The 26,318-nt window shown below is 44.0% G+C and overlaps 1 protein-coding gene across 2 annotated transcripts in view; it reads left to right on the forward strand.

Moving 5' to 3' along the window:
• The window catches only part of NFATC3 (nuclear factor of activated T cells 3), an 85,068-nt gene that overhangs the window by 10,239 nt on the left and 48,511 nt on the right, over window positions 1–26,318 (forward strand). For both annotated transcript variants that reach the window (XM_083164574.1, XM_083164573.1), the window contains exon 2: window positions 3,885–5,001. In XM_083164574.1, the coding sequence (XP_083020700.1) occupies window positions 3,885–5,001 (1,117 nt within the window). The remainder of the gene's footprint in view (window positions 1–3,884; window positions 5,002–26,318) is intronic.

The raw sequence follows: 26,318 nt of genomic DNA on the forward strand, positions 1-26,318 counted from the left end.
AATAATTGTAACGTGTATGGGCACCTTCAGACTTATTTATTTATCAACCTACCGGTTTCTAGTTTTAATTTTTGTGTCCCACAAACGATGCATGCCATACTATTTTCCTAGCTATAAAAAGTGGCACCTGCTCCCAAATGGACAACTCCAACCACAAAATAAATGTATTTCACAGCACTGGTCTCATTTCCTAATAAAGTGCATAATGCTCTCTAAAGCGCACAAAGATTTATTAAAGTTACGGTAATTTGCTTATGGTAATGCTGCTTATAACTTATATAGCGATAATATATTTAAACTAGACTTAAGGACCGGCGAAAGTTTATGCTTATGCACTTATTGTTCCACCTACACTTCCCAACCAGAGCAAGTCTCCAACTATCCACCTTCCCTTCCCAACCAAAGCAAGGCAGCAGCAGCAGCCAGAGCAGGTCTCCAACTATTCACCTTCCCTCCCCATCCACAGCAGGGCAGGAGCAGAAGATCCCGAAAACCCTCACTGCATAAGCAAACGGGTATGGATTATTAGGTCGACATGGGCTAGGTCGACAGTGAAAAAGCCGACTCTTTTTTTTTTTTTCACCCGAAAACAGTATAAACAGTCAAACGTAGCACCGTGTCCCTTTTACATGGCTCGCTACATGGTCGAAACACTATTTTCTTTTTCTCCCACCATGCTTTAGTGGATAGTAGGGCATGAAATACCGCCTGTCGACACATGTCAACATAGACACCGAAACGTTCCTCCGCGTCCCCTTGCATAGCTTTCTGCGCTCGCCATGCTTCGGGCACGGAGCCTTGCTACGCTCAGCACACTATTTTATTCTCCCACCATGCCCTAGTGGATGGGTTTTTCAACCTGTGGCCCTCCAGATGTTGTGAAACTACATGTTTTAACATGCATTGCCACATTTTTCCTATAAGTGCATGCCAAAAAACCTCAGGGCATGCTGGGACATGTAGTTCCACAACATCTGGAGGGCCACAGGTTGAAGACCTGTGCCCTAGTGGATGGTAGGGCATAAAATACCACCTGTCAGCACATGTCGGCTCAAACAAACAATAGAAAAAACCCATGTCGGCCTAATGACCCTGTTGATCAAGTCATGTTGACCTTCCTGCATGTCAACCTAGTGGTGTCGACTTACCTAATTGGTGGTGACCCAATGACCGTATCCCAAGCAAACAATGAAGAGAAATAACTGACTGGGGATCGATCTCCCTTTATTTAAGGGTCCATATAAGGAGTCTGTTTATTGTGTTGTATTCAGAAAGTCATAATCTTTCCACCGACATATCACAATACATGAAAACGTAAATAGCAGGGACCCGTATGACAGCACCCTTAAGGGGTCATCCGATTAAACCCATCTTCAAACTTTGATCATCCCTTAAGGTAGTGCGCAAAGTTTGAAGACCATTAGTTAAAGCGTTCAGACATTTTACCTGTGATTTTACCGGGACCGGTACAATCCTGGGTTTTTATAAAGCCTGGGTCCATTGCAGGTGCTCGACTAAAATTCCGGGTAGAGCCATCCAGACATGCGCTAGTCCTGGGATTATGTGCGTCTGAAAGGGGTATCGGACAGATGATGGATGTTCTGCTGACTGTTAGTGAAGGCTTTTTAATATATTATTAATGTGAATGGTTTACTTTGCTTCGGCATAACTAATTGATGCCATCTATTCTTTTCTATTATAAAGCTATTAAATTATATTTTATAGGAGTAGGGAGGAGACATTGTAGAAATACATGAGCGAGGTAATTGAGCATTTCACTAGTATTTTGAAAATATAAGCAGCAGAAGTGTGTGTGTGTGCGTGCGTGTGCGTGCTTCTTAAGGTCCATACACACTGGGTGATTTTTGCACAGCATGTATGGACAGAGGTGATGGGGAAAATCACTGGGCTGAAATTGGTCAGTGTGTGTGCACACAGATGTGTGATATTTGCTCAAAGTGTTTTTTTTTTTATGGAAGAACCTCTGGCGTCTCTGGATACGGTCACTGATGTTCTACCAGGTGTTCATCATCTGCTCCCAAGTCCCTTCTGCCAACGCGTTTCAAACCATGTGTCCTTTATCAAGGGACGCCTGAGGTTCTTCCATCTTGTGCCGTCTGTGTCTACATCTTTTGTGGACATTAAAGGAACTGGGAGAAAAAGAAGACTCATTTTTGGGGGCACGCTTGAAAAAATGTGTACTGTATGTGGTTATGAAATGTAGTGAAAATATGTCCTTAATAAAATGTAACCTTTATATTGACAGGCACACTAAACCTTAAGCTGTGTACACACGGTGGCAATAGGGGCTGAAATCGCTGGGAATATGGTCGCAGGCGACCATATTGCCAGTGATGGGAGTGTGCCCCTGCGATAAATCGCCGGGTGCGCGCTCCCGTTTTCAGCCCCATTCTAATCGCTGGTTGCAGGAGCTTGCTCCTGCGACCAGCTGATTACCTCTGCGGCACCACCGGCAGAGGTTCCTTCTCATCAGCGACCATCTCTGGTCGCTGATGAAAAGGAGAAACTGAGCAATATATCTCCCTGTGTGTACGGGGCTTTAGAATGGTGAACTTACATTTCCCAAAAATAGGTCTCTGTAATAGCACAAATAGATCCGTAAAAGGTTGTTTCTTAATAATGTTCAGAGGCAGCACAAATCTGAGATAAATATACCAATTCAAACATTCAGTATTGCTGGGTGTGTTTAAAGCAATAAAGATTATGAAGGAAATTTACTAAAGGAAATTTGTAAAAAATAGATGCATAATTCAATAATTAGCGGTAAATTCAAAAAGTGAAAAGTAAGAGACTAATGGTGTCTGGAGTCTCACCAGGTTTCTGCTGTCATATCATCATGAAAAATCAGCGGATGATAGATGAGGGGACATCATAGCCCGGCGGCGGTAATGTATGCACTGGGTGGAGCAGGGGTAGGGAGCGGGGTGGCGGTAGTATGCTCCATCTGGAGCACAGTGGGGGGTAGTAGGGGGAAGGCAGCGGGGCGGTCTGCCGGGGCTGAAAGTGGCTAATCATTCAGCTCAGCGGCCCTGGTGGGGTGTGTGTGTGTACACAGCGATGATGGATGGAAAAACCATCCATTATCGCTAGATGTGCTGGTAAAACAAGCTGATGTGGGACTTTGCTAGTGTTCATACAGGACCGCACATCAACGCTGGGGCATATACACTAGGTGATTTTCAGCTGAAAATCGTTCAAAACGGCCAAAATTAGTGATTTTTTTTCAACTGAAAATCTCCTAGTGTGTATGTGCAATAAAATCAGCTGTTAGACACTGGACACAAGTAGGGAGGGTAGCTACAATAAGGATGTACTTAAAATATTGTACTTTAAATATTAGCACTGTGTTTTACTCTGAATAAAATGTATTTCGTGAATGTAAATAATAAAAATGGGTGTACAAACGAATGTCCGCACTGTAAATAATAAATGCGTTTACTTATACTATGCTGTAACATCCCTCTTGCCCTCAAGTCTTACTCGTGGTATAGCGATAAACTTAATATTTTAGTGTTCTGGGACATCCCTGTAAACTTGGACAGTTTAATTCTTATGTCATTATAGGTCTGAGCAGGGGCGTAACTTAATATTTGTAGGCCCCTATGTACCAAACATGAGTTTGTAAGGGCCCCTATGTACCAAACAATGGTGAGAGATGTATAGGACACCTGTAACTTACACAGGAAAGATGAGCCCCACTCAACTGTGGGCCCCATAGACAATGCGCCCCTGCACCTAGGGTAATTACGCCCTTCACTGATCTGGTCTGTTAGGAAATGACATATCTCTAGCCTGGAAATGCCATTTTGGATATTATTGATTTGTACTAACTCTAGCTCTTTTTTTCTTTTCTTCTCTCCCAGATCTTGAGCCTGATGACAGAGCATCATTTTATATCTTCAATGTAGACCAGCCTTTATCTGCAGTGAACCAGCCCATTTGCCTTCCCCGGCATGGACACCAATCTCACTGCTCAACGTGTTCTGCCTCCTCCCGCTTACAGAGTTACAAAACCTACGATGACACCAGTGAGGGCCAGGATCCCAAGTACAGTCTGTCTGGAGTTCCAAAGCCATTTGAATGCCCTAGCATTCAGATCACCTCAATTTCTCCTAACTGCCAGCAAGATACTGAAACCTCAGAGGAACTGCATAATAATGGCCCAGTAAATGATTACAATGAAAGGCCTTCCCGTGACCACCTCTACCTCCATCTTGAGCCGTCTTACAGGGAGCCATCTTTAAGTCCAAGCCCCGGTAGTAGCATTTCTTCCAGAAGCTGGTTCTCCGATGCATCCTCTTGTGAATCTTTTTCCCACATCTATGATGACGTTGAATCCGAGTTGAATGAGGCTGCAGCACGGTTTACTCTTGGTTCACCGCATGCATCTCCTAGTTGTTCTCCCAGAGGTTTTCCAGGTGATGAAACGTGGCAACAATTATGCTATGGCACATCTCTATCACCTAGACAGTCCCCATGTCACTCTCCTAGAACTAGCGTTACTGATGAGAACTGGCTTAGTCCACGCCCTACTTCAAGACCTTCATCTAGGCCCACCTCTCCTTGTGGCAAGAGACGACACTCCAGTGCAGATATCTGCTATCAAGGCCCTGCGTCCCCTCATCACTCCCCAACACCATCTCCTAGCCATTCACCCCGGGGAAGTATCACTGAAGATACATGGATTACTTTGTCTCACAATTCTGTACCTGGGGTTTCTCCCTCTCAGTGTTTCCAGGAGACTGCAATCCCCCTGAAAACACGGAAAACCTCTGAAGACCAAAGTGCCACATTGGTTGGAAAGGGTGATCTTTGTGCTGAGGATCAAGGAAGTTTATTGCAGACTCCTGAAACACTTACAGAGGATAATGCAAGTTCCCCACATCAGCTTAAGAAAGACTCCTCAACGGATCAATTTTTGTCCGTTCCATCACATTTCACTTGGAACAAACCAAAATCTGGACATACTCCTATTTTTCGGTGAGTGTCTGCCTGTAAACACAAACATGTTGATTATAAGAAGGAGTGGTGGTTGTTGGTGGATGTGTGTGTGTGTGATATATATATTTCTGCTAGTTGCAAATTGATCTTTACATAAGTAATGCACATGAGCAGCTTTCTGCTGTATGTAGTTTTTAAAGATGTTCACATAAATAATGCAAAAAGCAATTGGATAATTGCAGCAATGTAACCTCTATCAAAGTATTCAACTTCAGTTAGCCTACAAATGCCTGTAGCACCATACACCAGTGAATGAAGTATGTCTTTATTTTGTGTATTATATAAAATGAGGCTTTTGATATAGATCTATAAATGTGTAGTACCTTTTTAGTCCGATTTTAGTAGACCATTATTGGTTAAGTCAGTGGTTCCCAAACTGTGCGCCTAGGCTCCCTGGGGTGCCTCGGAGCACTTGCAGGGGTGCCTCAGGTTGGTGTTTCAGAACCAATTCAAATTGTTTATGGTCAATGTAATGGACAAAATCAGCGCTTGTGGCTTTCAATTATAAAATATGTGGATAAACAGAAGTGAATATATTAGGGTATTTCATGCCCTACCATCCACCAGGGCGTGGTGGGAGAATAAAAAAGCAGTATGGTACATGTATATATCAGTGGTTTTCAATGTGCAGCACTTCAGGTGACGTTGAACTCTACCACTCCAGCATGACGTTTCAGATGTGTAGTTCCACAACCTCTGTAGGGACGCGTGTTGAATTCCCCCTGTGTATACTGTCCAAATGTTATGGCTTTATTAAACTACAGAAGATTCATGTTAACAGTCTCCTGGTAATTGCATCTGTAATGAATAGATGATCTAACTTGTCATTATGTTTGATTCCTTATATGAATCTGGGCATCGTATTTGTGGGAGTGCCAAGATGGTGGTAGTTGTCTCCTGTGTGCAGGGCCGGCTCACCCGTTACATGTAGTACACGGCAACCAATCAGGAGCCACCACTGACTCTCCTGATTGGCTGCCGGACCGTACGCTCCGATTGGCCAGCAAGTCGGCACGAGATTTGAAATAGCCGCGGGCTGCACACTGCTCCACTGTGACTGTCTTCATTTAGAAGAATTTAAACCCCACCCCTTGCGGCATTGAGCATGTAGGTAAGCGCCACTTATGTAATGGGCATCATGTAGTGCGTAATCCAGGTGCAGTGTGTCTAAGTGGCACTACTGTGTGGTGTACGGTTATGTGGCCATGCCCTAAATATTAGACACGTGCTGCCCCAATTTTTTACTATCAATACTCCACCCACACTGGAGCTCCTTCCACATGCCCTACTGTGTCGCGTCCAGATGCCTCTCTGCTCGACTGCATCACATCTACTACCTGTTGTACCTGTGTTACATACACCTAGTCCTCTTCCTGCAGCACATTTTCCTGTCTACCTGTCTAAAGGTGCCCATACACGTTACAATTATTGTATACAATATCGCATCTCGGTTTTGCGATGAGATCTAGTACAAAAGTATATGCAGCACCTACTTTTTGTACTAGATCTTACCTTATCTCATCGCAAAACCGAGATGAGATGCAATATTGTACACAATAATTGTAACGTGTATGGGCACCTTTAGTTACATCCATCTACCGCTCTTCCTGGCTGTATCCACCCAGGGACCAGCCACCGTATCACAACCCAGGCCTGGTCCATCCTTCTTTCCGCCCTGCCACCGACATGTGCCGCCCAGCCCCATAGGAGGGAACCAGGGATTAGTGGCAGCTCAGCGTTTCATGCAGTACTCTGACCTCAGAAGTAGCGGCGCACATAACACAAAGGAAGGGATCAATGTAGTAATAAGTGAGTAAACTAGTTTCTGTGTGTGTGTGTGCGCGCGTGCGTGTGTGTGTGTGTGTGCATGTGTTATTTTTGGGGTGAGGGTTTGTGCTTTTTTGTGAAATTTTTGCAGCAGGAGGGAGTTTTTGTATTTTCTGCCTGTGTGTGTGTGTGTGTGTGTGTGTGTGTGTGTGTGTGTGTGTAAGATGCAGTGTTTTATAAGAGGCACGAAGTGTTAGTGTGTGTGTGTGAGATGCAAGGATGTAACTAGAACTTTGTGGGATCCATTATGGTGGGTTAGTGTTCATTCTTGCACCCGCTATCTTTGAAAACCCATGCAGTTCCTCTTCCCTGCCTGGGGCGTCGCTGTCTGCTGTAGTGCTTCTAGCACAGTGTGGTCTGTATATCAGCACTGACATGCAAACTAGACCTGTGCTAGAAACACCACAGCAGACAGCGACACCACAGATGGGGAAGAGGAACTGCATGGGTTTTCAAAGCTAGTGGGTGCTAGAATGAACACTAGTGGGCTACATCCTCCGTTACTTCTGCTTGCAGGGGGTGGAGTGCTATGGCAGCCAGCTTACATTCTCTCTGGTTGGCAGGGGTAACAGCTCGGGCCCCATAGTGGCTTTACCCCCCCTGTCACCCACAGTAGCTACACCAGTGGTGAGAGGCACAGAGTGCACGTCCGTTTGTGAAAGGCAAAGTGTATGTGTCAGTGACTCGGGTAGAAGCTTGGTGAAGTTATAAAGTTGTTTTTATCACCGGCCAATCAGCTCCTGTGAAGTTAAAGGCTTGGTTCTAAAAATGACGGGTAGGAGCGGATTGGCTGGTGATAAAATCCACTAACACTTCATCAAGCTTAATAAATCTACCCGAGTCACTGACACATACACTCTGCCTTTCACAAACTGATGTGCACTCTGTGCCTCTCACCACTGGTGTAGCTACTGTGGGTGATGGGGGGTAAAGCCACTATGGGGCCCGAGCTGTTTCCAGGGTCAAAGGTGAAATGGTACTTGTGTATAAGCAGGGCGCCCAGCTACGCTATGCTGACAACGTACCTTAGGCTACATTCTCAGCGTAGCCTAGCCGGGCGCCGTGCTAATATGTTCCTGTATACTTACTTGGCGGGACTTGAGCTGTGGGCTCAGCGGGCTAAAGGGCGGGGGGAGATACCGCCAGTACCCAGCGGATGCTAACACCCGTCGGGGGGGAAGACGCGTCAGCAATGTACGTAATTCTGCGTACTGCCGCCGGGGGAGCGTCAAATGGTTTCCCTGCTCTCCCAGCGGCACTACGCTAATTGCGTACATTGCTGCCCCTCGCTGGGCTCGCCGCGCTTCAAGCGTGGAGCGCGCCCCATAAAAACCTTGCCCAGTGGTGAATGCTCCCTAAAACAAAACACCACTGAAGGGGTTAATGACCCAGTTCAACACTGTCTGCTATTATTATTATTATTATTATTATTATTATTATTATTATTATTATTATTATTATTATTTTATTTATAAGGCGCCACAAGTGTTTCGCAGCGCCGTACAAAGGAACTGCTACTGTTCTGCTGTGCATTGTAATGTGAATTAGATTGAAATACTCTCTGGTGTTATTTAAACGGGGTATGCACCAAATGACCGCCTTGCCCCAGGTGTGGCCATGGTCTGGGTCTCTGAGTCCCAGGGAAACGATATATTAGCCATTAATAGATTTTGACCAAAAAAAAAGGATTAACATTCACTTCTTAGTTAATAAAATCAGGCCTTGGAGATACATTTATTACTTTGATGTCTACGATCAAATAAATTCTGCACTAAATTGTTAGGTACGCCGGTGGGAATGCACCAAAACTAGTGCATTATAAACACAATCAATGTATTCATTACAATAGATGCCTCGTGATATCACAATTACAGTAAATGTAAAAACCTTGAATGTATAATATAGAGGTGGATCTCATTACATTGCTAGATGATAACCGTCCTGTGTATAAGGTGCGCGTGCGGTGTATGTGTATAAGGTGCGCGTGCTGTGTATGTGTATAAGGTACGCGTGCTGTGTACTGCTTCAGCTGTATTGATGAGTGATTACTTATTGGTCCCACTGTGAGGTAGCAGTGTATAAAAGTATCCCAGGGGGACGCTCTTTGCTGGAAGCTGTCTGATGGAAAGCTGCCGCGGCTGCCTGGATCCTCCAGGGCACAGCAGCACAAGTAGCATAAGCTCCTAGTCCTCCCGTATTGTGTTGTCCTCCCGTATTGCGGCGGCACTGAGCAGGCTCGTTTTCCTCGCGATTGGATTCATAGTTGTTGAGGCAAAGCTTCGATCTCTGTGCAGGTAAATAGTCATGTGACTGGACCACTCTGCTCCCCGTGTGGCTGCATGCTGGGGGCTAGGGAAAGCCAACACAGTCGAAAAACACGTGTATCAGCAAAATTGTGGCCATTTTTTATTTATTTATTTTTTTGTAAATTTTCACCAATGGGATTTCAAATTTAAACAAAAATAAAGTGAAACTGCGTCGGTGAAAGATGACTGGAAACTGTATTTCATTGCTAAAGTTACTTGGCATCATCAAACACATTGGCCCAACGATCAGCAACATGAGGTAGTGACACCTCGCTTAGGTGGTCAGGACCCACAGTTTGGGAACTGAAACAACAACAGTATGTATTATGTAATAAGGCTGATTCTTTCCATAGGATATGTGACCTGAATGCTTTTGATGGAAGCCGTGTATGTGGCATCTGTAGTTTTCTGACCTTTTAGCTGTGTTTTAAATGCTATGCTCGCCAAGTTTTCTTTTGTCTTCGTGCATTTAAATGACTTGAATGACCATGTATTTGGCCAATATGAGGAGCACTTTAACCTCTCTGCTCTGGTGCCTTTCACCAAATAATGTCCTGCATCAGACGTCACTCTAGAACTGTTGTCGTACGTAATCTGCTTCTAAATTTGAGCGGTCAGCTGCATTCTTATTGCAGAAGGTGTGTGTGTGTGGTAATAGCGGTAATATCCTGTTGTGTGTGTGTGTGGTTATAGCGGTAATATCCGTGTGTGTGTGTGGTTATAGCGGTAATATCCGTGTGTGTGTGTGTGTGTGTGTGTGTTTTTTTTTTTTTTTTTTTTTTTTTTTTTTTAAATGAAATATATATTAATGGACTCTTTTAAGGATTTAAGGGGGGCGTTCAATTAGTCCGGATAATACCGTTTATCCCAATGTTTTTCTGATATTTTTTACCAGTCTTATCTAGTTTGGTTGCCTGTAAAAAAGGAATATGCACCATGAAACCTGTGTGTTTGTTTCTAGTTAGAAGCGGGCATGTTTTGGGCTGAAAATTGGGTTATTTTCATGGGGTGCCAGAGGGGGTCCCGACAGTCATTTACCCGACATCGGGATCCCGACTGTTAAAACACCGACAGACGGGTTCCTGACGACCACCAGCTATTCTCTCTCGTAGGGGTCCATGACCCCCATAGAGGGAGAATAGAATAGGTGGTGAGCGTAGCGAGCCACTGTGCCCACAGTCGGGATCCCTATACCACACCCATTTTCATGGCTTTTTCACCTACCGGCTAATTGAATAGCAACTGGCAATTGTCCGCAGTACGTTATCTCGGGTAATTAAATACACCCCTATAACTGCTGTTTCATTTTAATGAGCTTATCCACCTGAAAGGAAGTTGGGTCTCACATCTTTGTGTATGCTGCCATGAGAATCGTAAAATGAGTATGATGTGTTCATGAAGATTTGGTTTCCTAGACTTGATCCATAGCAGGACACTAATTTTTGTGTATAAAGAAAGAAAACTTATTGCTATTGTATGTTAGTGTTTCCCAAACTGTCCGTAGGCACCCTGGCGAGCCTCAAGGTATTTGCGGGGAGGCCTTGTGTTGGTGGTCCTGGGTCAATAGACTTTTTATGGTCCATAAAATAAGAAAACCAGTTATTTATCACATAACTGAAGGTGACGTATAAACAACATTTACCGTACTTAATTTAATATGAATCACTTGGTTTAGAGGTGCGTTGAAATTATGTGGAGATCCTACTGCCTAAAAATGTATGAAATTTAAAAAAAAAAAAAAAAAAATGCCAAAAACTTGGATGAAACTTGGTTTTTGTTTCCCCTCAAACCCTGAGAAAATAAAATTTTCAAAAGAGATACAAGCAAAGGTCAAAGCACCATTCAATGCTTTTTAAGTGGCAATTGGCTTTATGGAAGAAGGACTGTTTTTAAAAAATAAAACCAAAGCCAGAAATAAATTTCCTAACAGTTCATATTGACAAAGTAAAAACGGCGGCTGTTTTGGAAAGTCGCATCAGTTCTTTTCTTTTACTGTTTTTTGTTTTTCATAAAACAGAACGCGTTACCTAGGTTTTGGGTCTGTTTTGCTGTCTCTGGTACTGGGTGCCTTGAATCTACAGGGCATGGTAATATACCAAGACTATGGAGGCATTCTGAAGTGAAAGCTCTTTGGTCTCCGTCACAGGTGGTCATTGGTCCTCCAACAGTATTAGGACTCTATTCACACAGCTGAAATCACCCTTGGATGGATGGATGGATGGATGGATGGATACAAACAAAACCTTGGACTATTCTGATGTGGGCTTCTATGATCCTGTTGAACATCTAGGGAGAGAGTTGAATCATGCAGTATGGGGAAGTCGCACATCAAACTTGGATCAGTTTGCTGAGGAAGAGTGAGCCAAAGTATCTGTTGATAGGAGCGGAACTATTATTAAGAGCTATATATATCGCTTCATTGCTGGTATTGCCTCAAAAGGTTGTGCAACAAAATATTGGGTGAAGAGTCCAATTCTTTTTTTGGCTTTGCCATTTTCATTTGAATCCGTTTTCTTTTCAATAAAATTAGATTTTCTATCCTGGATAATCAATAATAGATGCCAATAACTTGTTATTTCAGCAAAAAAATGTTTTCGTTGGAACGGTACCAACTGATCTTTTCACATCTGTATCCTTTAGTATTTTTGGTTTTCCTTCTGCTGGCTAGTAAAGAACGGTGTGTGCTGCCTTGGTGAAGTCAAGGAAATCCTTTACATAATCCTCTGTCACTGTTATTGCATGCATTTTATTTTGGTGAACATATAATGTAGTTGGAAAAATGATGTCATAGTTACTTAAAAGGATGCTGCTGAGAACACGGAGGAAAAGTGATCAAGTGGAACATTGACTAGAATTCTGTTCTCTCCAACCAGCTGCTGTCACAGCTGCTGCAAGCTTTCAAGAACTTCCAGTAAGCAACTGTGACCTGTGTGGTGGTACAGGTTGAGTATCCCTTATCCAAATATCCATTATCCAAATTAGTAGTGCTGGGGAAATCTGTACCTGCCACTACTGAGGACATGATATGTAACTGGCACTACTGGGGACATGATATGTACCTGGCACTACTGGGGACATGACATGTACCTGGCACTACTGGGGACATGACATGTACCTGGCACTACTGGGGACATGACATGTACCTGGCACTACTGGGGACATGACATGACATGTACCTGGCACTAAATATGTGCAAGAAAATGATTGTTTGGCATTTAAATTCATTGCCTGAGATTAAACACAAACTTTGTTTCATGTTTTGAAACGTTGTTTTATGCACATATAAAATATATTTGTGTGCACTTCATGTGTTTGAGTTTGTACAACATAAATGCAAGATGCCTCCTAATCATTGAAATATAAAAATATTCTGAAATACGGAAAAATTTGTTATCCAAAAATCTTCTGGTCCCAAACATTTTGGATAAGGGATACACACTGTATAAGCATGTAATGTGAGGACCTGCTGGTATTCAAGTAATTCAGGTTTATTAAACAAAATATTTTGAATGACCAATGGTCACGATGCTTTTTACTTATTAAAAAACATAATGGGACAAACACACAGGGCGATTCCAGGGCTATAACTAAGTGGTCTGACTAGATCGCACACACAGATCGCTTGGCGCACCTAGCTGGTTCACCACATGCGTGCTGAGCGATCAGTGCTAACCTACATCGCTTCGCACAGGGCTCCAGTCGCCCCATGTGTATGCTGCATAATATATATGTATCACATGGAAAAACTATTACTGGCCCAGATCGAGTTGTCCAAGGGTGCTGAAGGAATGAAGATCAGTAGGTAATAGACCACGGTTACTTATATTTAAGGCATCCTTTATATCCAGGTCAGCGCAATAAGCAGATGTGATACTAGTCTGGAGGAGAGGGGGGGGGGGGGGATCAGCGTCAGGAAATGATAGGGCTGTGAGCGTGACTGCAGTCATGTGTGAAATATTGGAATGGATTCTGAAGGATGCAGTTCAGAAATATACTGTGGGAAACCGTTTGATAACCCAGCGAGTATTGTTTCATGAAGAACGGCTTTAACAAATATTCGCTTTAATGCAATGGTTATTTTTTGACCGATAATTTGTTAAATGCTGTTCTGATAAAAATATATTTGAAAATTAATGTGTGTTGGATAAAACGTTACATAGTGAACTGAATGAAGACTAAATGAGAAACCATTCTAAATGTAAATCTATTCAGGCTGGGTTAAAGGGATTTAGTTTGTTTTTTTATAAGAAGAATCTGTATTCTGTATTTATTTTATGTTTAGGTTGCTTAGAACATAGTGTCCGATGTTATGAACCAGAGCCATGTAGAATTTTTTACATCTTTTAATATTATTAGATACATACAACTTGTATGAGGGTAAAGTGATACTCTACATACCGGAGTAAAAAGACTTTTGGTACTTGTTTCCTATCTGGGCGCCCAGGTTTTCTACGTACGGCACCGTACTGAAATCGGATCGCATCGCATCGTACACATACACGATATTGAACGATGCGATGCGATGCGATCCGATTTCCCATAGGAAACAATGTGAAATGGCTCAATTTAGCCAAATTATAATAGGAACAATAGTAAATGGGCCAAAAACACCCCTGAACATTGAAATGTCCCCCCAAAAGTAGTTGACGCCACCCCGCCATCAACGTGAACCCGAAGCGTGGCGAGCGGACGCGGATACCTTCACAGTTATACGCGTCCCCTCGCGGGCTTCCCAGGTGTCCATGGCGACGCGGACACCTGGGAAGCCCGCGAAGGGACGCGTTTACCTGTGAAGGTATCCGCGTCCCCTCGCGGGGCTCGCTGCGCTCGCCACGCTTCGGGCTCGGTGGCTCGCTGCGCTCGCCACACTATTCTATTCTCACTCCACGCCCTAGTGGATAGTAGGGCATGAAAAGGTCGGAGGACGCGTACCGCCGCCCCTCGCGGGCTCGCTGCGCTCGCCACGCTTCGGGTTCACGTTGATGGCGGGGTGGCGTCAACTACTTTTGGGGGGACATTCCACTGATCTGTGGTTTTTTTGGGGGTTTCTGGCCCATTTACCATTCTTCCCTATGCTGATTTGGGTAAATTGATCCATTTAACATTGTTTCCTATGGGAAATCGAATCGCATCGCATCGCATCGTTCAATATCGTGTATGTGTACGATGCGATGCGATCAGATTTCACTACGGAGAATAGCATGGTGCGCAATTAACTTAGTGGGCGCCCAGATAGGAAACAAGTACCAGACTTTTAAATACACATGCTGGTAAAACCAGCTGACGGTGGACTTTGCTAGCAATGATGCGGGAGCGTGCAGTCGGCCACCGCTGGGTCAGGCACACTTGCAGACTATTATCTGAAAATCGGCAAGTGTGTATGGGCCTTTAGTTCTCAAAAAAAAATCTATTAGAACTATATATAGCTGGGTTACATAAAAGGGGGGATCATAATGTAAACCAGGGCTCGACAATTTATTTTTATTTTTTTTTAACTCTAGGAGCCAGATGCCAGACAAACTATAAACAGGGACTGTGCACGCCAAAAATTTACACTGATACACATATAGCACTGCACCACTGAGTCCCCCAACACACTGATACACACATAACACTGCACCACCACCCCAGAACTCCCATATACACACACAGCACCCATATACAGAACTTACATAGACTGCACACTGCATACCTCAGAATATGACCCTCCTAGAGGAGGGACAGTGGCCGCTTTGTGTGGATGACCCAGGGGCACAGGGATCACCAGGCATCACTCCAGCAGGTGCCCCGATATACTGCTTCTCCACCATGACCGTGCTGGCCGCACCATTCCCCACTCCTGTACACGGTACTGCATGTGGAGCGGCGGCACACAGAGCGCAAGATGACAACTCACCCCCGCTGGCTGCCGATTCAGGTCCACGGCGCAGCTATTTCAAATCTCAAGGCTTCAATTGGAGCTCACTGCCGGCACCTGATTACCTGCCGAACCGTGAGCTCTTCGATTGGCTCGCGGCTAGGCAGTGAGCTCCGACTGAAGCCTTCAGATTGAAATACCATCCATCGGATACAGAGGCAGCCAGCGGGGGTGAGTTGTCACCTTGCGTGTCCGCTCTGTGTGTTTGTGTGCCGCCGATCCATGTGCAGGACCGTGTACAGGAGGGGGGAATGGTGCGTCTGGCGCTGTCATGGTAGAGGAGTCACCCGCAAAAAGCGGCCACTGACCCTAGATGAGTTTTGAATATAGCCGCGCCGACCGTTCATGCTCCTGCTCTGCTACACCGGCAGCCGGATGAGTTTTCCAACCGCCGCCACCCTGCCCGGGGAGATCTGCTTCCTGCCAAACCTGGTCGCCGTGGCAACCTGGCGCCCGGGGTTTGTCGAGCCCTGATGTAAACATTAACATTCTGTAAGTCACTAGTTAGACCACCTTCATACAGAACAAATAGGCTTCATTTAAAATGATTTATTAAGCTATACATTGGTCATCATGTTTAATGTTGAGACTTTTCTACAGTTTAACAATTCAATCCTAGCATTTAAAGACTTTAATAATCTCTCAGGGCAGACTACTCATCGACTGAGTGGTCCCAGAAGACCTGACCAATATTGCAGGCTGTGTGCAAAGGTTAATTTCTGGTCCCCAGCCTGCCCATGTACAGTACCATTGTGTATATCTCTCGGTGAACCCAGCGCTGCTCATCCATTCATTAACACTTCATCTTATGCCCTGAACACATGAGCCTGAGGATGGGTCCCTCACCACACAGTGCTGCATTATCGCTGGGTGCTGAGCCATTTGTCACTGCCCGTGTTTACAATAAAGAGAACATGGGCTCCAGTCCCCAAAACTGTGGGGTAACACTTTGACGAAATGGTTGCAAGACGTTCCTGAAGTCACTAATCATGAGACATTGATCAGAAACCATCAATTGACATTTAAATATTTGTACTCGGCCTCGTTGCAGGAGGTCCACCTAAAAATTCTACACAGAGCCTATATTTCACAGACTCAAACAGCCCATATGGGTGCTGATAACTAGCGAGTGTCCTAAATGTTTGATACAGAGCGCATCTTTTTCCCATAATGTGTGTCCGTGTCATAAAATTGCCTTTTATTGGAATAAGGTGGTCTCTATACAAAACCTTTTCAAATTCAGTCTCCAAACACCTGATTGCATGCCTTTTGACCAATTATAGTGTATGGAATCTTGGGCCTATAAAACAAGAAATTTGTTCCTGCAATTCTAGTAATTCTGGCCATAGCCATTAAGTGTATCCTATGTCACTGGGTAGAAAAACGAGCTCCCTACTAATAGATTATTGAAAGTACTTTACTACGAACGACCGGCTGATTTGAAGAACAATTTGCCTGATGTTGAGCAGGGCTACAGAGATATTATAGGAAATGGGGGGGGGGGGGGGGGGGGGGGGTATACCTGGAAACCTTGAATGAGGATACAAGCAAACATATCGACAATTTGTTTGAACATACTTCCTGGTTCTTGCTGAGAACTTTGGAATCTTAATAATTTCCATTGTGAACCGGGTTTTTTTAGGTTGGGAGGGCTCTCTTGACGGACCCATATTGGACCTATATGACACGTTTATATTGATATAAAGTATGATAAGGATCTATGTTACCCCCTGTTTTGTCTTGTTTTGTTTCCCTATTGTATTTTCCTTTCTTCTACTCCCCTTTCTCTTTGTTTTATATTTGTATTGTTTTTGTGATGTTTATATAGCTGCTAAGAGAAACCAAACTGACTTCAATAGACTCCCTAAGGGCGGGATGTTGTAACATCCGCAGCCCTGTATCGCCGGGCATCGCATTATTAATAACGGCGTATGTTCTAACATATGCGGTTATTAACGCAAGGGACAGCGCTTGCGATAAGAGCTGTCCCTTGCGATGCAGTGCCGGCGCTGGACTTCCGGGTCTGTGACCCGGGAGTCCATCTGCGGATGCAAAGAGTGACGGTGCCGGCCGCAGGGCATGCTGGGAGGGATCCGTGACGGATCCCTCACACAGCGCTGCGGTAAGAAGCCCATAGGCTTCTATAGATAGATTATAGATGTGTGTGTGTGTGTGTGTGTGTGTGTGTGTGTGTGTGTGTGTGTGTGTGTGTGTGTGTGTGTGTGTATGTATGTATGTATGTATGTATGTATGTATGTATGTATGTATGTATGTATATATATATATATATATATATATATATATATATATATATATATATATATATTATCTCACATACATATGATGGACATGTTCATAAAATGGACAGATCTTGTTGTATACATGTTCTTTATTATACCTCCTAAGGAAAAGGATAGCTGTGAGGGTGGATAGCACGGGAAAGAAAATAATGATACCATATTCTAATGAGGAGCATAGTACAAATATTGTATATGAAAATAGGATGAATGCCACATCTTCTAAACAGAGATCTGGTATTTGGTGGATATTTATTAGTTAGTGTGATACAAATATTAGTATGTCCATTAAGCATTTGGACCTTTTCTCAGTTGTTAGGCATAAAAACCTAGATTTAAATTTAACGTTCTGATTTGTCTGTTCATAAAGGTAATTCCGCCTGATATTAATAAGCTCAAATAAGTATATTTGACAGATGTTGTATTATTCTGCGGAGAGGTACCCAGAAAAGAGATAAACAAAAGAAATTAGAATTTGATACACAGTCCGCGCTCCAGATCGGCTGGAGGTCCAAACACTTAATAGTGGCCCTACACCACAAAAGATATGCACAAGAAAGGTCATGTGTCCAAGACACATAAACTAGTGTTCGGATCTCCTGCGCTCTGTGAAACAATGATAATGGTACAATGGAGGTGAACTATCACATTCCTATTAGATGCAGAGCGACTCCTCTTCTCCGCCTCTAGACTCAGTGTGATACTTTTATCACCAAGAAAGTGTAATTCTGGATCCCCGTCACCACTCTGTTAGAATAAGAAGAAGATACCGTACATCCCTTTTGGGGATATGCGTCTCCTCTTCTCCGCACAGGTAATCGACAGCAATCACTGTTTGAAGGGAGAATTTCCACACCTTCCACACAGTGGTTCGTATATGCAGGTGTACATAAATAGGAGAAAGAAAATGGCCATGGTCAGTCATTTGGCAAAAAGGATTGCCAGACCGCGAGATTTAGAGGAAATATGCAGATGTACAATCCTTGATTGGATTGCCCTATTGCCTTGACCCCGCTGATTATGAAGTGCTTCGAGAGGCTGGTCCTAGCGCACATTAAGAAGCTTTTGCCTCCGGGTTTTGATAATAATCAGTTTGCATATAAACCCAAAAGATCCACTGAGGACGCACTACTGTCGGTAATTTATTCTTCGCTCTCACACTTGGAAAAACCAAATTCTTATGTTAGGTTGTTGTTCATTGATTACAGCTCTGCTTTTAATACAATAATACCTAATATTTTAGTGACTAAATTGTTGAACTTGAGCTTTCCCCCGAGATTATGTAGCTGGATCCTAGATTTCTTGTTAGACCGGCCCCAATATGTTAAATTGGGGGGGTGTGAGTCATCGGTACAGAGACTGAGCACAGGTGCCCCTCAGGGTTGTGTGCTGAGTCCACTTTTATTTTCGTTGTTTACACACGACTGTCACTCGCGATCTGACTCAAATTTAATTATTAAATTTGCGGATGATACCACAATAGTGGGACTCATCTCAAATGGCGAGGAATCCGCATACAGAGATGAGGTTCAGACTCTGGTTAGCTGGAGTAAGGAAAATAGGTACTTATGTAATATCTGGGCTCCCATTTTTCTTATGAGACCGCGTCCCCTCGCGGGGCTCGCTGTGCTCGCCACGCTTCGGGCACGGTGGCTCGCTGCGCTCGCCACACTATATAAAATCAACTCCATGCGTAGTTGGATAGTAGGGGTATGAAAAAATGAGGTGCATTTAACATGGGAGCCCAGATAATACATAAGTACCGGAAAATAACCTTCTGTTGATCTGGCAAAAACTAAAGAAATAATCATCGATTTCAGGAGGGTGAGGAAAACTGTATTAGAACCACTGTTCATCGACAATTTGGAGGTAGAACGTGTGAAGGAGTTCAAGTTACTGGGGACTATGATCTCTGAGGACCTATCGTGGACCTCTCACATTGGGTTGATAGCCAAAAAAGCCCAACAGCGTCTCTTCTTTTTGAGGAGATTGAGGGCAGCTAGTTTTTCCCAGGAAAACTTAGTCAGATTTTATAGCTGTGTTATCAAAAGCATTTTATCTTATTGCATTATAGTGTGGTTTGGAAATAGTTTAACTAAGGATCTGAAGAAATTAACCAGAGTAGTACATACTGCTGAAACCATTATTGGTTGTGATCTGTCTACCATCTCAGATATTTTTGTAAAAAATTGTAGACGTAAGAGGGATAGCATTATGCGAGATCAATACCACCCTTACAATTTTGCCTTTTCCTTTTTACCATCTAACAGACGGTTGAGGAGTATAAAAGCTAGAACCTCTCGTCTGAAAAATAGCTTTTTTCCTACCGCAGTGTGTGATTTTAACCTAAACTGTTAACACTGTTGTCTTCTGATGTATTTCTCTGAGACTAAGATTGGAATTTCGTTGTGTTGGCAACTATGTTGGTTGTTCTTTTTACAATGACAATAAATTATCTTATCTTATCTTGATCATGTAATGTTGAGGTATCGCCTTGTTTACAGTGTGTTTCCTAAATAAAAATTATGTCTGAGGCCTGCTTTTTAACGTAGGAAGTTATTATTTTACGTTTAAGGGGCATGTTTAAACACCTCACATTCCAAGAAGTAATTTTAAGAGAAGCTTGAGGTGTAGGTTGTTGAGCAGGTGGTAGTCGTGTATACTATACCCATCAATGGTAGTGAGGGAAGCGCAAAATTCCCATTATGTATGATGCCGTCCCAGTCCTAGCGAGCAGGAATGACCTGAGAAAAAAGGGCAGTAGGCATGGACCAGACCCCTCACAAAGAATAATATAGTACATATATCAACAAATAACAAGTAGATATGCTTCAATACATTTCACAAAATTTTCCTATCCAAAAAATTACCAAGTCCACCCCCAAGGAACATGTGCATGGACATACGGTGCAATCCTTTTAACTACTACACACTATATATGATGTTGGCCATGGCGGATGTAGTTAACATTATTAACTGCGGGTCGCTGATATTGAGCATACACACTGAGCGATATCATTGATATATCGTCCGGGACCCGCTGAACATGCAGGGCTTTGCTGTATAGCCAAGTTGACCTGCATGTTAAGCAGACAGCGAGGCTTCTTAATGATATATTTCACTATCCTCTGGTGTGTATGGGTCTTTATAGTATAGGCATAAACTGGCTTCAGCTGGTGTGGCATTCTTTCCAATGATATACTGAACTTGTTTTATGTGTGAATTTTCAGATTCCCCTCAGGCATGTGTTACAGGAAGACTTCTAGGGTGTTTCTCTTTGTTCTTGAAAAGTCATACATGCATTTGTATTGTCTCGTTAGGATTACTGCAATGCCCTCTACCAGCAAAAGAACTGCACCGATTACAGCTGGTACTAGACACATCTGCCAGACTGTTAACCACATAGCCCCATTCTAGCCACATCCCTCCCATTCTCTGCTCTCCCTTCACTGGCTGCCCATAAAATAGCAAATCTTTTTCAAAATCAACTTACTGAGTTTCACATGTCCAAGGCCCAAGGTACCTGAAGCAGCTTCTGATTTCATACTGTCCCACCCGATTACTGCGATCTGTAGATGAAGGACTCTGAGCAGTACCCAGAATCTCCCGTAATTCATCTGGGGGTCGAGCTTTTAGATGTGCAGCTCTGGCTCTGTGGAACTCACTTCCCAGCACAGTTCGAGAGACCCCACTCTAGAATGCTTCAAAAACAGACTCAGGACTTTCCTATTTACTCAAGCGTTTCCTTCAGTCCCTTAAGTATTGTTTATGAAAAGCTTTTCTGTACTTCATTGTTCCTATTACATTCATTCTATCTGTTAAGCGCCTTGAGTCCTGTTGGAGAAAGAGCGCTATATAAATAAAATTATTAATTCATTACATGCTAAAATTGTGAATCGCATCCTCAGATTTGACACATTTTTGTATCCTAAAAAGTTCTGGCAAAATCTAAGCCTCCCACATTTCTTTGAAAGGTCTGTGCTCCCTCTCTGCTAGGTTTTTTCTCTCTTTAAAGAATAATTACACTTTATAACAATGGCTTATATTTCATCTATAAAACACACTGATGTGTGTCAATAGACTAAACCTTCTGAACTAATCTTCCCAGGTAACTGTGATGTCTAGGTTTCATGCAGAATTGTGTCTTCTAGATGGATATAGATATAATGCCTTTGAGTTGTGGTCTGTGGTTCCTACTCCTAGATTTCATCTGGGCTTACTTTCAAATGTTTTACTATACTTGTTGGATTGGTGAGTAATTGCCAGTTTACCTCCAGCAGAACAATCAATAGCTGATTTGAGCCAGATTACAAGTTATTATTTGATAAGACAAATAAAATTTTACATAATTTTTGGACTACCTGAGGTACCCGGCGATGCTCGGGTTTGGTTTTGCAATTTGTATTATATAAACTTTTATTCTTCTCAATTTGAAATGAACCATTCTTCCAACAGACCCAGGAGGTGGCTGCCTAGTGTCCTCTTCTGTTCTCCAAATCCGTCCAATGGAAGGTCATGAACATGCTCCCCACGGTGTGCCCGACATACACTTCTCTATGGCTTGCTCCCCACATTTTTTTTCATAAACACCATGTCCTCTACCCCAGGGCTTGACAAATTTGTAAAAAATCTAGGAGCCAGAATGAAAGTGTAGGAGCCAGAAAAAAAATAGTGACAGTGTGCGCCATAAAGTAACACCATAATGGCTATTACATGTCACATACCCATTACATATTTCACCACATGCCACAATGCCCATTACACATTATGCCACACACCATAAAACCTATTGCATACTATGCCACACACAATAATGTACATTACATATATCACACACCGTAATGCCCAGTACAGGGTAAACCAAACACAGTAATGCCCATTACAAATTATGCCACACACTGTAATGCCCATGACATATAATACCACACGCCATAAAGCCCATGACCTATTATGCCACCTAAGTGCTGCTTACCTACATGTTCATTGCTGTGGGTTTCTGGCTTGATGCCAGGCAGGGACAGATCGAGAAAAAAAATGACGGGGGGGGGGGGCACCATTGCAGGATCATGGATGAGGTTCCAGGAGTTAGAGATTGGCAGGGAGAGCTGGCAGCAGCCTCTGCGTAAGCAGCGGGTTCCGTGGCTGGTTATCCTATCAGGAGCACTCACAGCAGCCTCGGGTGCCCCATTTAGCAGACACATAAGCAGATGGCCCCACGATGGGTTATATGGTTCAATATAACAGCCAGCCCGGCGACAGCCAGCATGCTGGTGCACAACTCTCCCGGCTGCCACTGTATCAGAAAAGGTCTGCAGCGTGACAAGATGCCCACAGTAGTGCCCTGATGCCAGCAGTAAAACACATACAGTATAATACCCCCCAGCAGCAGTAATACTCACCACCACTGCCTGGCCTCTTCTTTTGCTGCCTCCTTACTTATTGAGGGGAGAAGTCGAGGTCGCTCTTCTCCCACCACACTGGGTGACCCCAGCAGGCATTTGAAATCTGGCGCCAGCTCGGGAGCCAGGCAGCCAATCACTGACCCCGGCATCAGGCACCCGCGCTCCAATTGGCACCACATGAAAAACATAGAATCTACCTCCCGAGTCCCTACAGCCAGGCTGCTGCTGTGCTGCCCTGCAAACTGTTTGGCCGGGTCACTCTGTGGCCAGTTAAAGCACATGCCAGTCCGTCCCTGCTGAGCTGATCACAGCAGAGGGGATCGCACAGCGCTGACACGCCGCTGGGCTGAGTGGGAGAGGAGGCGTGGTGAGCAGGTACATGGGAGAGCTGTGGCGTGTCAGTGTGGCAGGTGGAGGACAGATGCATTTTGCAGCTGACAGCCACTCACACCAGAGAAGGTGAGTGGCCTGTCAGCATGACATAGGTAGCTGGAAGCGCATACACGCTGCTCTTAGCTGAGAGGCTGCTCTGTCATGACCTATTGATGAGTGCGGCTGTCAGCCTATCAGCGGCCGGGCACAAGGGCACTGTAAGTAGCAGAAAAAACGGGCAGGGCGCAGCGCCCCGCAAAATGAAGCTAGTGGGAACGCTAATTATAACCCACTGCGGGGCCCACTGCTGTCCATAATTCCAGCCACCACTCTGCCCGGGGTTCTGCTTCCTGGCAAATCTGGTCGCCAGGAAGCAGAATCTGGTCGCCATGGCGACCTGGCCCCCGGGTTTTGTCGAGCCCTGCTCTAACCGCTCTATTTTATGCAACTTTGCCATATCTTGCTTCTTATCTGACCCACTTTGTGTAGTGGCCGGACCCATTTTTGTGCCCACAGGAACTTTACAGGATCAGGACTTCTGGTCTTGGTGGCAGTGAACCTAATTTGGACCCAATCAAGCCACCTCGCATTGGTTTCGTCCAAATCGGTCCAACAGTGTCCATATGCATACCAGACTAATGCCCATGGTGTGCTCGGGAAATGCACCCATCTGTGATCTGCTAATTTTTTTTTCATTTTACAACCCATGTCCTCTACCCCCTCTGTTATGCAACTTTGTCATATCTTGCTTCGGTCAGGATTAGGGGTTTTAGTGGCTGTGAACCTAATCTGGACCCAATCAAGCCTCCTCATGTTGGTTCGTCCAAAGCGATCCAACAGTGTCCGAATTCATACCAGACAGACAAATAACCGACAACAAATATGTAAGCGGTGTATGTTTGCACTTCTGGCGCTTTGACCACATATCAGTGGCAGCCAGGGATTTAGACTGGTGGTATACCTGTCAAACTGTAATGCAGGTTCCCTAAGGTGAGCTCAGGAAGAACGGGAACTTACCCATAGGGCAGAAGGGCTAAAGCTTGGCTCGAGTTTCTGCAGAGATTCGTCCACTATGTAGACAAAGTGATTGTCCTCTCACATGCAGAAGTTGCAGAAACACTGGCTCTATATTTTGCTAACTTTATGGCTTGCCAGAAAGAGCCTATGATGATCACATTTTCAAAGTCCGTTAGCAGACCCCCCCCCCCCCCTCCCCCATGGGTCAATAATACCCCTTTTACACCAAAATCCCTGGTCGGACCCTGGTCTTTGAACACGGGAGTTTCCAGGGTTGGACCCAGCTTCAGACCCCATTTACACAGCACTGTGACCCAGGTCTGCACCGTTTACACTGAACCTGGGTCAGCCCTGCTTTTCCCTATGGATGACATTAAAAATGTCCATTTTAGGACCAATAAACTGCCATCCAACCTTCCCTCAAATATTTTAATTAAAATTAAAAGACATGACAAGTTAGCATTGAAAAATGTTGGTTTGTTTACTTTGTAAAATATTTTTCAAAAAGTTTTATTCAGTGCTCAAGCACACATAGCGGTATAAAAGTGCAGCATCATCCATGTGCTCCCCCCAGCCCCCCCCCCCCCCCCCCAAAAAAAAAATATATAAATGATACTGCATCCAATTATGAATTCTGTGTGCACTGCTCATATCCTTCCTGGCTGCTGTCTTTTGCCACTGCAGCGCACTGTGGAAAGGCATCCGGCACTTCTGGTATCCTTTCAGCACTACCTGGATGTCCCAACCTGGGTTGGGACCATTTACACTGCCTACGACCCAGGTCCAACCAGTGTCCAACCCTGCTCAGGACCTGGGTAGGAGACCAGTGTTACTGGACCTGGGTTGGCGCCTTTTACACCAACGCTGACCTGGGTCCGACCTGGGTTATTCCTTGGTGTAAATGGGGTATAACTTTCACAAGCAACAGTTTTGTGCCATATATGTAATCTTTTAGACAGATCATCTTGCACTTCCACTACATTGTACAACAGTGAAGAGGCCGTGAGCCAGAGCTGTTGGACTTAATCCAAATGTCACGGACCCACCGGTCGCCTTTTCAGATATACGTCAATCTGAGCAGCTCCGGCCGTGACTGGGGTTCACTTTGGACACACGAGTCCCCTCTTTGAGGTACGCCACCACCAGCAAAGCCTGATCTAGCGCTTTCAAATTGCGCAAGGGCGCCTTGCTGCCCCCGACCACACAATACAGTGTAAAAATAGTGGGGGAAAAAATCTCAATTTTAAGAAAATGGGCGCTTAGAATAAAAAATGACTCGTACTCCCCTGTTTAGATGGTATGTCACGATGAGTCTCCTCGGTCCATTATTTTCATAGTATGGGATTTATGAAATGATAAAAGGGGAGAAATGGAGGGCAAATCCCCTCGTGTAATACAGTTTTTTTTAAGGTTGTTAAAACTGTATTACACGAGGGGATTTGATCTCCATTTCTCCCTTTTTGTCACTTCATAAATCCCATACTATGAAAATAATGGGCCGAGGAGACTCATCGTGACGTACCATCTAAACAGAGGAGTACGAGTCATTTTTTATTCTAAGCGCCCATTTTCTTAAAATTTAGATTTTTTTTTTTTCCCCCACTCTCTTATGTTCTCTTATGTTCTAAAGGTACTAGGCGGTAACCTTATCTCAGTTTGATTACAGGCAGCTCCCAACGTGCGGACAGATATATACTCCACTGTCTTGCACAGTATAAAAATAGTTTGTAACGTTGTCTGCTCTCCGTTGGCTTAGGTCCTTTGGAACACAGATTCAGAAATTTGTATTATTTATTCCTAGAAATACTACAGAGCTTTTAGTGATAAAATGGTTACAAAGATTTTAAAAGTGCACACAAATGAAATACAACTCATACAAAATAAAAGGAGAATATGACAGAACTGTATTTTACACCCAAGTACTCATTCTGTAGTGGAGGGGGGGTCACTTCCAGTCAGCTTGCTGTTCCCCCAAGAAGTACCATTGAAAAATTGATGAGAGCGGTTTCATCTGCAGGCTCCCTTATCCCTCCCACCCTTGGGATTTTGACCATTTCCCTGCTGGACCTAGTGATTGTCCCTAGATAATGGATTTTTTTTACATGAAGAATTCGTCTGCTGTTTACAAAGTGATTGATACCCATTCCTTATCCAGTGA

The sequence above is a fragment of the Crinia signifera genome, chromosome 11 (assembly GCF_055691185.1).
Source record: "Crinia signifera chromosome 11, ASM5569118v1, whole genome shotgun sequence".
In the NCBI taxonomy this organism is placed as follows: Eukaryota; Metazoa; Chordata; class Amphibia; order Anura; family Myobatrachidae; genus Crinia; species Crinia signifera.